Source organism: Pseudochaenichthys georgianus, chromosome 15, assembly GCF_902827115.2.
Source record: "Pseudochaenichthys georgianus chromosome 15, fPseGeo1.2, whole genome shotgun sequence".
In the NCBI taxonomy this organism is placed as follows: Eukaryota; Metazoa; Chordata; class Actinopteri; order Perciformes; family Channichthyidae; genus Pseudochaenichthys; species Pseudochaenichthys georgianus.
The window spans coordinates 22751874-22765123 of NC_047517.1; the positions used below are offsets into that span (position 1 = coordinate 22751874).

The window sequence follows — 13250 nt, forward strand, 5'->3', positions numbered from 1 at the left end:
TGGTGGTGAAAAGGGCATACATTCTGTATGTGCAGTAAAGTTCATTACCATTGAGGTAATGTTTCAGGAAAAGGCTTTGAGTCTGCCTTTAGTTAATAAAAAAAACACATAGAGCTTCTAATAATTTACACTGTAAAAATATGTAGCACTGTGAGAGTGAGGGTCTTAGACATACAGGATTCAAATAAAGGACTATTATTATAATCTTTAATGTATTCTTGTCAAATCAAACCCAAAGAGTCTAAGTCAAAAAATCTGAGAAAATTAAGTGTTTTGAGAGTTTAACCATATCCTTATTTGCGCAGATGTCAGTGCAATTCAATGCCCTATAATTTATGTATCCACCGTATCCACCCGTGCATGTTCAAGTACACACACCCAGCGCCATATATGGCTCTGCACACACCTATATAAAAAGGTGCTGTGTCATTATTACATTAATGTTTCTTCCAGGTTGTTGCATTCAGGTGCTCTGGATAAATAGGTCCTTCCCAAAGGTTGGTTATAAACTTGACTCTTGATGTTTTAAACAGGGTTGTCGAAATGATAAGACAAGGGACAAATACAAAGTAACTTTTATCTTTCAGCAAAAGCCAGTGAAAATAAATAAGCTCGCCAAAAGAAAGAGAAAGAAAGAAAGAAGTAGGATCCAGTATTTGGGAGAAATATGAGCATAAACAACTAGGATTACTTTGTATATCACAGAGAAGTTAATTCTTATCTTGTAAGGTGTACCAACCTTGCTATCAGTAACACAATATTTCCAGCACTACATGAACGCAGCACCACTACCTGATATGATTGACAGGTGTGGGAGGAGCCTATGGGTCGAGGAATGCTGAGTCACCGTGACGTCTCCCGCCCTCCCGCCCTATGCTCCCGCCCCGCCTGACGCCATCACGTGCGTAAAACCAGGAGGGCGTACATATGCACAACACAGCGAGACTGAGGTGCAGAAGACTGGGATTGGCAAAAACGACCTGACCTCCCGGTTCACTCTGCTGTCAGCACATCACATAACAACACTTGAACGGACCAGTAACGTGGTCGGTAACCGAGTCGAGTCTAGCAGGCCACACCAGCTTCTCGGGTTGTGCTTTACCGGGCTGTGCAGACATTAGCAAGTGATGAGCAAGGGCCTGTTTCTTCTGAATGCCCCGCTAAGGTTACCGACAGGGCACGCTTAACGCTTAACTTAAAAACACCTGTTTTCCGCCTGTGAACCCTCGGACAGCACCGCAAGGACCCGGGCTCTGTCGTTTGTTTGTACCGACACTTCATGCTAGCTCCGCCCCAGGTGGACACACTAGCTAGCTAGCTAACGCTCAGCGTGTAAGTTGATTTAAGACAACAGCAGCAGCACCTCTAGTCCGTCTCTGCGATGGGTCTGCTGTCACAGGGCTCTCCAACGAACTGGGAGGAAACCAAGAAGTATGCCGACCACATCAGAAAGCACGGTATTATTCAGTTTCTCAACATCTACAACAAGTTGAAGGAGCGACAGAAAGATGTATTGAAATGGGGCGATGAGGTAAGAAAGGAGCTTTTTTATCTTAGAAAGTGCTGCTGCTGCCTTTGATCTCTCTGCGTGATGCAATAGTGATCCTTCATTTACATAAATAACATTAGTTTTTATGATCGTTTCTGCAAAATTAAAATGCAACCTTACATTGTGTAATATCTTAAAAAGATTGTCATGCATCTACATGCACATGTTCCTACTAAAACGCTGCATAATGTGTTTAGGTTAGTTGTCAACAAGGTGTTAGTTGTTGTCACTTGTTGCATTGTTAGCCTAGTTACTAATGGTTATTCACTTACAAAAAGTATATCTTAAAGAGCTGCTTATAAATGTTATTCTTGAGTATTACTGCATTCAACCACTAACCATCCCACCCCCTATTTTCTGTTTTGTTTATCTGTTTTTGTACTTTTCTTTGTTTTTGTTGTTTTTTATTCTCTGTCAAAGTGTCTTTGAGTGTCTAGAAAAGCGCTATACAAGTATCATGTATATTATTATTACAATCATGCCGTTTCCTAGTGACTGCATAATGAATAAAACACCCCAGGCAGTACTACCTGTAATACCTGAAGACTCCCCATGTTGAATAAACTTTAACCTCCATCCTGTTTCATTATCCTTTGTTAACAAACAGTTCGGAACATATTAGTTTTTGCCCGCCACCCAGTCCACAAAAGTTCAGAGTGCTCCAGCTTTGAACAAAGTGTTTTGATTTTGAACATTGTGGAATGCTGTTTTTATAGATTAATCCCTCTTTCAGACAGGGGATTAGAGGGTAGCAGAGTCCGAGTCAAGGAAACATAACTGATGAATTGGAGTTGATGTGCTGCCGTCTGATCTTGAACATGGCTGCTTTGTGCCTTAGTTTAGCGATGATTGAAAACCGTAAAAGAAATGAAAAGAGTGCTTAACAAGAATGTATTTCATGGATCCTGCTTATGTTTGATGATTTGCTTTTAGGTTGAGTACATGTTGGTTGAATTGGACGACAAAGATGAGAAGGTTCGGCTCGTACTGACAGCCGGAGATCATTTGGAAACCCTCCAAGAACAGGGCGAAAATATAAACCCCAAGTAAGTAAGCTTGCCACAGAATAAACACAGCTGAATGTAATACATACGATCTATCCGTCTTGATACTGTGTCGTTTTAAACAAGAACCTTTTTCTCTTTAACTTTGTGTCCTTCCTCCCCCAATATGCACCTGTTGCTCAAGTCAAAGTTATCTGTCTCGCATTCAGAAATAACAACGCTTAAATTCATTAATCTGAATGAATGCACGTCATATGCCAAGAGTGCTGTTGTCAGTTTGTGGTTTTGTTCTGGATTACAGAGATCTAACAACTGGCTGTTTTCGGGTTTTAAAAGTATGGTGCTTACTTTAACCTTGATAAAGTGCATGATAAAAGTACAGGCTGTATAGAAGTCAATTTACTACAAACACTGTAGCTGCTCCAGTTGAGGGTTATGTTGGTAAAGTGTATAAGAAAAGCTAACATTATTCACCTGCTGCAAACTTGAAAATAACTTTTAGGGATTTTTCTGCATTTCTCTTGTTTGTTGTGGAGCACGCCATTCGGGCTACATTCAGTTTCTAAACTTTATTTGTGTGGCTATTTCAAACTAGGGATGCTCCGATCGATCGGCCGATACTCAGTCTCTACCGATCGATCGGTGCTCTCTAAACATGCTGATCGCATGACGTAAAATACATCACACTTTTCTCTGTGCGCTGCAAAACAACTCGCCAAAATGGCTTCACCGGTCTGGCAGTATTTCAAGGTGTCCGAAAAAGACAGTAAAATAGCGGAATGCAACGCGTGTGAAGCAGAAGTCCTGCAGCTCCACCTGCTGAGACGGACCGGTGAGCGGAGCGAAATACACAAGAGTTAGACCTACTTAGCTAGCTATTTGATCTACCTCTGGAACAAGCTAAACTAGTTATTATACATATATTTATTCTTCCCTGTCGTGTCACTCATTACTGGATCAGTGAGCTGCATGAGATACTGACAGGCTGTCAGGAGGGAGAGTGAGAGAGAGAGAGAGAGTGTGTGAGAGAGAGAGTGTATGAGAGAGAGTGAGAGAGAGAGAGTGTGTGTGAGAGAGTGAGAGAGAGAGTGTGAGAGAGAGAGAGAGAGAGAGAGAGAGAGAGAATATATGTTGCAGGTCCTGCGATGGGGTGGAGCTGAAGAGGCCAATCAGCGTGATCTGGGACACCTGGCCGGAGGTGCTACTTAAGCCCAGCTGCCCGTAGTCACCAGCCCCATCATGTCTCTCTCCAAGCCTGCTTTCAATGTTTGAAAGTCTCTCAGGTGTAAGGGGGTGGCCTGAGGCCACTCACGTGTTATTGTTACAGTGTGTGTTAACCGGGAGGGCTCAGGAGGCTTATTCATCTTTAAGTGGCAGTGACTATTTGCGCTATGATTGAGTTAAATCTGCCGTTCTCAGGGCTTACGAGCTGGTGCCTGAAGCTTATCGTCAGCGGTTTAGGAATTGGAAGAGGTGATAAATCTCACCTTGAGTTTGCACCGGGATATTTCCACCCATTTCGATCGCTGGTGTGCGGCAACTGACGTTGATTCTCACGGGGCGTTGAGGGATCTCGTTATTTTGGGGCAATTCAAAAATTCTGTACCGGAGCACATTGCGGTGTGTATCAGTGAGCATGCAGTCAGGACAGCTGCTGAAGCTGCGACTATGTTTTGACACACGTTGGTGAAGGTGCTGCCGTACAAGGCAGTCACGGTGGAAATTCTTCCGGTAAGGGAGCGTGGTTTGGTCGTCCATTGAGATCTGCTGGGCAAGAGAGAGGGTATGGACGTGGTGCACGTGAGCCTGGCAATGTGTGTCATTACTGTCATGAGCAAGGGCACTGGAGAAAAGACATTTAGTGCTAAAGCTGAGCAGGAAGGGACTAGTGATAGTCCCAGGCCAGCAATGTTCGTGGCACCTGTCGCTGAGCAGGTGACTGGGCGTTTAGACGGTGAGGTGAAGCCACAGGGGTCTAGCCCAGAACTACAGGCTTATTTGCCTTTCATGACTGAAGGTTTTGTTTCTCTGGTGGGGAACGATAAGAAGGTGCGGGTGAAAATATTACGAGACACTGGATCATTTGATTCGTTAATTTTAGCATCTGCCTTACCGTTCTCAGAGGACACATACATGGGGTTGTTCATTCCGACACTTGGTACGGGGTTAAATGTTCTTCAGGTGCCTCTCCATAAAATGATGCTGGTTTCAGATCTGTTCAATGGTGAGGTGGCGGTTGGCGTGCGGCCGGCTCTGCCCGTAGATGGGGTTACCATGGTGCTGGGTAATGACATAGCGGGGAGCCGGGTGTGGGCTGATGGGGCACCTCCTGCTATCGTGGCGCCAGTGTCCCGGGTTAGCAGTGGTAAGCCTGATGTGTTTACAGCATGCGCTGCGACACGTGCAATGAAGCGCGTGCAGACGGGAAAAATCAGTAACACCCCACAGCGGCATTGTATGCCATGTGTTGATGTTCCCTGGTCTGGTTCTCATGGTGAGTCTCTGAAGAGTCGGATGGAGGGTGTTCTTCCTGGTGTGGGGGTGAAGGGTCGTGTTCGCTTCGGGAGAATGTTCGGATGGGATACTGGGTACCTCAGTGGGAGCATTTTGCTGGTGAACCTCTTTACCAAGGTGGGGTACATTCCAGGTTCCGTGACATGGAAAAAAACGTAACACACTAGTTAGCTGAACTAGTCGTTGATTAGTAGCTCAATGCCGTGTTAGTGTGCTTAGGTAGCCGATGCCTTCCAGTGTTTTTCAGTGTCTTTCTTCTCGTTTGTGTAGGTGACATAAGAGTGTTTGATTTGGGGTGCCAGGGTTCCGATGGGGACCCTGACTTTATGGGGGGGGGGCTGTGACGGCCCCAGAGCCTGGGGCCTGTGAATGTTGCAGGTCCTGCGATGGGGTGGAGCTGAAGAGGCCAATCAGCGTGATCAGGGACACCTGGCCGGAGGTGCTACTTAAGCCCAGCTGCCCGGAGTCACCAGCCCCGTCATGTCTCTCTCCAAGCCTGCTGCGGAGGGACTCACCGTGATCCTGGTGTTGCAGAATAAAGTGCAGAGATTATTGGAAACTTTAAGCGTCTTTCCTGGTTTTTCTGTTGTGGCCAACGGGCCGGTCATAACGGAGAGGGAGAGAGAAAAAGAAAAAGAGAGCGCTTCCGCTCATTTTTCCCCGTGTTATTATCCAGAGTGAATGTAAACTTGAATAATGTGCATCATTTGTTGTTTGTGGAAGCTCCAGTGAATGAGCACTGCATTTGCCTGCATGCCTATAGGCTATATTAGAGAATTTGACTTTCAAAGTCATTGTTCATTCATCATCCGTAAAACATGTGATGATTACAAACAAGTCTGATCCCTTTTACAATGCAGCAGCGTTTCTCCTCTAGCTGTGCACACCCTGATCTTTACCACAAACACGGTCAGGATTCAAAGTCTTCAAACGATTACGAGTGCATTAACTGCACCGTCCTGTTCTCTCTCCTGTTCCCATTCATGACTTATATATCACCAGTGAGCCATTTTCCTCTCTCTCCCTGTCAATCATTAAGTGCTGCTCTACTCTTTACGGGGCTTTTATGGCACATTTCCACTGCAGCGGGGTAGCCCCGTTTAAGCGGCCTCGGCTGCCTCGCTGGCCGGCCGAGGCGCATTTCCATTACAGTTTAGGACCTGGGGTAGCAACACAGTGTTGGTGCACACATAGTCTCAGTGTTTCATCACTCTCTTCGATTTATACCCAAACATAGTTACTCGCAGAAAAACATTAACATTTGTTTAAACGTCTCCATCCAAATGTACTTAAACACGCTGTGAACGGAGAACATTTTATTAGCTGGTGTGAGCATATTCAAATCTGAACAAGAGGCAGTTTTTTTTGTTGGCAAAACTGTTAATATGGTAAAAAAAAGAAAATCGGATAGACTCTCAAACATTTAGAGATGATTTCTCTGAGGTCACCCGTCAGAGATAACAATAATTTCTTCTCTTAGGAGCGCTGTTTCTATTTCCAATCTGTAGTGACATTGCTTTAATAAGAGGCATTGTGGGTGCCGCTGTAAACGTGTTGGTACAAGCTTCTGAGTGTTATGTTTGCGCTCTGCCCATGACGTCGGTCTGAATCTGTGGAGCCAACTTCACCCAGGGGAAATACCAGGGGCAGTGGGAATAGTGGAGCCGATGCATTCCTCATCACTGCCCCTCTGTCGCACACACCACCGAGCACGCTCCGGAGCACAAATACGTTGCATTTGTTTGCCGTGCCAAGATTACGGCGGACATACGAGCGGTCGGTTCATTCAATCAGAAAGGTCCTCGGCGCGATAACGTTTTTCCTCCATGGCCTCTTTCCTCGCTGACCTATAAAGGGAGACTGTTTTCACAACACTTTTCCTATTTGTACAGCCACCCCACTCTTTGGAGACCGGAGTACGGCAGCTACATGATCGAAGGAACTCCAGGGCAGCCGTACGGAGGGACCATGTCGGAGTTCAACACCGTGGAGGGCAACATGGGGAAGAGGAGACGAGAGGCCTCTTCTGTGCTCAACCAGAACGAAACGCTCTGCACCATCACCTCATTCCCAAGGTGCTTAGTTTTTACAAGAGCAGGTGCTCCAACAACCTACACTATTCATCATTAGACAGCAAGCCATGTGCAACAAAGAGTTGTTTTCATGCTATTTATAGAACTGCAACCATAAATTGGTCATTCTACAGAAAGGAAATAACAGAAAATAAATGTGATCATAAATGAATAATTTTGGCTTTCAAGCTAAACGCTGATCTTATCTTGTCCAATGTGAGCATTTCATGATCTTCCCTTCTCAAAGGAAGATATTGGGCATAATAAATATCTGGTTAGATTTTAGAAAATTAGCACTTTTCTCTTTGACGTTTTCACACAAAGATAATTACATGGGGAAATGATTGGCTGAATAATTGATGACAGCTCTAATGGTAAGGTGCATCCCTGTAACGTTTGTTTGTGTTTGATCCTTTGTTCAGGTTAGGTTGCCCGGGTTTCACTAAGCCAGAGTACCAGCCGACCCCCGTGGACAAGGGCGTGTCCAAGTCCCTGTTTTTCCCAGATGAGGCCATCAACAGACACCCGAGATTCAGGTAGGCTTCATAACTAAAGTCTTTGTTTTCCTCACTGAAACTAAACACATTAGTTTACTATAAAGCAGGATCATGTTTTCCTTTTGGTCATGATGAGCAACAACTTTGACTAAATACACATATCATTTAAGAGGCTGTAAGTTAATATGAATTGTCTTTCGATAAATCAGCCAATATTAATTGTTATATCGGTATTGCTGTATGTGTTTCTGAGAAATGACCGACTGTTGTGTATCTTTTTCTTTAAACGCGTTTGAACGCAACAAGCAAATATTTAGCCTATACTGTCCTCCAATTTACTTTAAAACTGCTCAATATAGGGTAACTGCCTCAAAAATCCAGTATGCATCTGGACAATACCATACTTATTACTTATAATTGTATTTGCTTTTTCAGCGCTCTTACCAGAAACATACGTCACAGAAGGGGAGAGAAAGTTGCAATCAATGTGCCAAGTAAGTTTAAATCAAATGTATCGGTATTATGAGTTACTGTAGTTATTTTTTTTTGTATTTGACATCTACTTCGTCGTTCCTATAAATGTTTTCTGTCAACCAATCAATCTTTTCCTAAACATTTGAGAAACAAAACAATATTCCTTCTGTTTCAGTCTTCAAAGACAAGTGCACTCCATCTCCATTCGTGGAGGAGTTCCCTGAGGACGATGGCGAGGCAGCGCAGGCGGCTCTGCCTGACCATATATACATGGACGCCATGGGCTTCGGCATGGGCAACTGCTGCCTGCAGGTACTGACCAACAGCCTTGTACATAAGATGCTGTAGCCTGGATTGTTATGATTTTTGCACAATCGCAGCTTCACAATCCCAATGAGTGATATATAAATGTACTTCAGCCTCTCTTTTACGGTGCTTTTGCAGGTGACATTCCAAGCTTGTAGCATTGATGAGGCGAGATACCTTTATGACCAACTAGCAACATTCTGCCCCATATTGGTGAGTGGATAGATCCTCTTCAGCTGGACTGATACATAACTAACGATCTTAATCCCAATGTTTTTCTGTAATATGAGTAAATAAGCGGTACAACATTGTGTTGCTTAGTTTCTTGTTCACATAATTGCTATTACTGACAATCGTTTTCTCTCTACAGATGGCGTTGAGTGCAGCTTCACCCTTCTACCGGGGTTTTGTGTCGGATAACGATTGTCGCTGGGGAGTTATTTCTGCCTCTGTGGACGACAGGACACGGGAGGAGCGCGGACACGTGGTGAGCAGACAGGCTCTTTGCAAACAAAGACACGCTTTGGTGAAAAGTATTTAATTGTGAATAGGCTTTGTGAAGTCTTACCTCTTATTATTCGTGTAAATAATCATAGACAACATACACCAAACTAATTTGACAGAAGAGCTGTTTATGCTTTTGTCTTGTATTTTGAGTATAATGTATAAAATGTTCTTTTTTCCCTTTGCAGCCTTTGAAAAACAACAAATACAGGATCTTCAAGTCAAGATACGATTCAATTGACAGCTACCTGTCCAGCTGCGGTGAGAAGTACAATGACATCGATCTGACAATAGATGAGGAGATCCAGAAGCAGCTGCTGGACGCAGGTACAGGAGAGGAAGTGATAGAAATAGAAATGTCAAAACATGAACATTTCTAATAAATGCTTATGCAGTTTAGAAGTTAACAATTGGATTCCTGTGTGTAGGAATCGACAAACTGCTGGCCCAACACATAGCACACCTCTTCATCCGAGATCCAATCTACGTCCTGCAGGAGAAAATCCACCTAGACGACGAAAACGAATCTGATCACTTTGAGGTGAGCGTTTCTGTATTATGCGAGAAAATATCAAACCCTGTGTCTAAAAGTAGTATAACGTCTATTTTGTCTTCCTGCAGAGCCTGCAGTCGACTAACTGGCAGACGATGAGGTTCAAACCTCCACCTCCCAACTCCGACATTGGCTGGAGAGTCGAGTTTCGTCCCATGGAGGTAAAAAAAAACTAAGTTACTTAACTTAGACTTATATTGTAATCTTTTTTTATATTTGGTAACATGGCTTTGCAAATACAAAAACAGAAATGATAGTAAGCTGCATTTGACTTTTCAGGTGCAGCTCACTGACTTTGAAAACGCTGCATATGTGGTCTTCGTCGTCCTGCTCACGAGAGTGATCTTGTCCTATAAACTTGACTTTCTGATCCCTCTGTCAAAGGTAAAAAACAGCCGCACTGCCTAGTTCTTTGTAAAAGTGTGTGTGTATATATACTTTGCACAGGGTGCTCTGATGCATCAACTGTCTTTCATCAGGTCGATGAAAACATGAAGGTAGCACAGAAGAGAAACTCAGTCCAGGAGGGCATGTTCTATTTCCGAAAGGACATCTTCAAAGGTGGGTTAAAAAAAAAAGTTTAACTTTATGTTGTTTCTTAAATGGACTAATATTATACAAAATCACCATTTGTATATCACCTTGTGTAACCATGGAAGTTGTGTTCATACATTTAAGGTAACATGGAGAGTAATTGATTTAAGAATGGTCTTTTTGGGAGTGAAGTATCTCTTTAAAGTGAGGAAGCAGCGGTTGATCCATTCTGATTGTCCATCAATAGGCTGCAACCCGGGCCTTGATGGCGCTGCCACGGCTGAGAATGGCCTGGACACTGATGGTGGAAACGAGGAGTACACACTGATGAGCATCGACACCATCATCAACGGAAAGGTGATTATTTCTCCTTAATATATCTCAACAACTATTGGATATGTTTGCATTCATTTTTGTTAAGACATTCATGGTCTCCAGAGGATGAATCCTAAAGACTGGTATATAAATCTAACAATTACTGCTGTTTTTATCACTAGGAGGGAGTATTTCAAGGGCTTATCCCCATCCTTAACTGCTACCTGGAAAACATGGAAGTGGATGTGGACACAAGGTGCACCATTTTAAACTATCTGAAGCTCATCAAGAAGCGTGCCTCAGGTAAACTTGTATTTAAAATAAAAAAATGTTCTTAATATCCAGAAGCAGATTTTCTGTTCCTATAGCTTCAACTCTGCGCGTGACTCTTACTTTTCTGATCTGAAACAGGCGAGCTGATGACCATGGCCAAGTGGATGAGGGAATTTGTTGCCAAGCATCCACAGTATAAGCAGGACAGCGTCCTCACTGACAAGATTAACTACGACCTGTTCCAGAAGTGCGACAAGATAGCAAAAGGGGAGGAGCAGTGCCCGGAGCTCATTGGAAACCCAGTGAACAGGTTCAAATGAGAGAGGCTGCAGAAAGACACCGTCAATATTGAAATGTGCATGTAAAGGAAGACCAAATGTGTGGCTCATGACAGCGGTCCAATTTGAACAGAATGCAAAACGGCATGTGTGTTGTGAAAAAACACCTGCATCAAATGTTTGTATATATACTGTATCAGATTGTTATGATTACAGAATTATTCTAATAGGGTTAAGACATGCTTACGGTTGTGTAATAGAAATCAGATGTGTATTTATTTTTCTCTGGAAATTAAGTCTATCTGTGTGTGAGAATGTAAATGTAGCAAAGAGTTGTACAGTAGTCTGCTTTTAACCTTGAGTTCTATAAATACTGTATTTCCTCTCTTTAAAACATCAACTTCATGGGCCTTTTTTTTATTCTAGATTGGAGCTTTCTTTGCATTTGGTAGAGGTTTTTTTTCATTTTCAGATAAATGTTTTCTTTGCTCTGCTGACGTTGTAATGGGACCTTGAAAGAAGTGAAGCATTGTTTGAAATGTGATGCTGCTTTAAAATAAATCTGCACAAGTTTGAAGATATAGTATTAAATGTGTTTTTTATTCAAAATGAGCCGTATGACGATTAACCGGTCCTAAAAGCAATCCAACTAGCCGCATTACACTCCTACAAGAATGCCGGTTGTCAGAATATTTTCATTTTTAAATATTGGTTAGCAGCCAGGACACGATGTTTGCCTCAACATGTTCATTGTGAGAATTTGTTTGCTTTAAAATTGTATATGCAGATGGTGCAAGACCCTTCGGGTGACTTTACCTTGCCTCCCCTCCCCTGAAGAGGTCAAAGGTCAGAGTGAGATCATGAGTCCTGAAGCAGTTGGAACTGCACCTCTTCACATTCTTACCACTAAAATAACTTTATATTATCTAGTAAAGGAAAATAATGCAGCCGTTGTTTAAGCTAATTCAGCATGTTACCATAATTACATGCTAATCTTCAAAAGTCATTTAAGCGTGTGAGCATGCTAGCATTACAAAATTGCCTGGGCGAGCCAAATCTGCACTAAAAGCCTTGCTAACAAAATATGGTGCCCATCTCAGCCTGTATCATATAGAGTAGACAAACTGTACATTGCTATCCCCTCAAAAACATAGTAGCAGATAAACTTCCTGGTGATCTTGGAGGTTAAAATTGTTTATTTAAAAAGAAAAAACTATATGAATTCATCAATCTGTAGAAAATGCAGGCCCTTTCGTTGACCATTTAGAATGAAGAGCCTCTTTTGGAAAAAAAATGTAAATACTACATAAGTATACCAGTGCATTTCATTTTTGTTGTAACGCTTCTAACAGCCAATACCTGAACACTATTATCCACAAGGTGGTGCTAAAGAATCACAGCTTTACATAATACTGAGCTGCAGGGGGAAATGAGAGCATCAGTTTGACCTTGTGGACCAGATAATGATTATGGAATAGTACATCCTGCCGAGAGACAAGAAACAGGCAAGTTAAAGCACACGCAAAATGAAGGCATATTGGAAGAATATAGTGACTAGAGAACAGCCATGTAGTAGTTTGTTGTAAAGCTCACAAATGCAAAGAAAAAAACATTACAGAGAATCGATACGTGAGGTTTAATGTGATTTGTTCTAATATGCAGCAGGTCAGTGAATGTTAGAACAGCCATCTGTCCCCACTAATCCTGAGGGAGAAACAGGCCGTTTTTCCCAGCAATATTTTGACCTGTAATAGAAAGCACAGGTGTTACTAATAACAATAATGGCTCTGTTCTATTTGACTGTGTAAGCTAGTGACAGTGATACAGCATGCATAATACAAGGACTCTAAAACAGAAGCATTTTAATTATACAACATTTAATTATTTACACCTGTGCCTTTTCCAGGACAGTTCGTAATGTCAATGTGCTGATGCTGTATGTACACTGAATGTTTTACTATTTTTTAAACAAAGAAAGTCAGTCATGGTAGACCATTAGAAACATATGCCTTCAGAGTTACACAAAGTCTGCAACATAACTTTGAGTGAAATGTTGTTATCCAAACACACCTCTGAGTTAATCATCAGGGTCTTGTAACCATAACCAAGCCCTCTTTCAACAAGATTAATCAAACTGAGGTTGCTCTACTTGTCAATGTTATCATACAAATCATATCCATGATGTAAAACTATGTAGTCGAACCCATAGAGAATTATCCTTTTATTATTTATTGTCTTACAGCTTACTCTTTTTATTTTCCGGCTCAAACTTTTAGTGTTTGATTCAAAGGGCAATTCCATGTAATCAATATTCTAATGATTCTGGGTTGAATCCATTGATGAAGTTTATGAGTGGGAAAGTGGTATCAGGTGTCCC

At 42.4% G+C, this 13250-nt stretch overlaps 1 protein-coding gene across 1 annotated transcript; it reads left to right on the forward strand.

The window, feature by feature from the left end:
• The first annotated feature begins 904 nt into the window (after window positions 1–904).
• On the forward strand, window positions 905–11452 carry gclc (glutamate-cysteine ligase, catalytic subunit). Its single transcript, XM_034100263.2, has 16 exons — window positions 905–1531; window positions 2483–2595; window positions 6960–7142; window positions 7562–7675; window positions 8072–8130; window positions 8286–8422; window positions 8555–8629; window positions 8787–8903; window positions 9109–9247; window positions 9349–9461; window positions 9542–9634; window positions 9753–9857; window positions 9953–10034; window positions 10255–10364; window positions 10505–10625; window positions 10734–11452. Exons 1-16 carry the CDS (start codon window positions 1382–1384, stop codon window positions 10913–10915), a joined length of 1893 nt encoding a protein of 630 aa, XP_033956154.1. The 5' UTR covers window positions 905–1381; the 3' UTR covers window positions 10916–11452.
• The last annotated feature ends 1798 nt before the right edge of the window (window positions 11453–13250 follow it).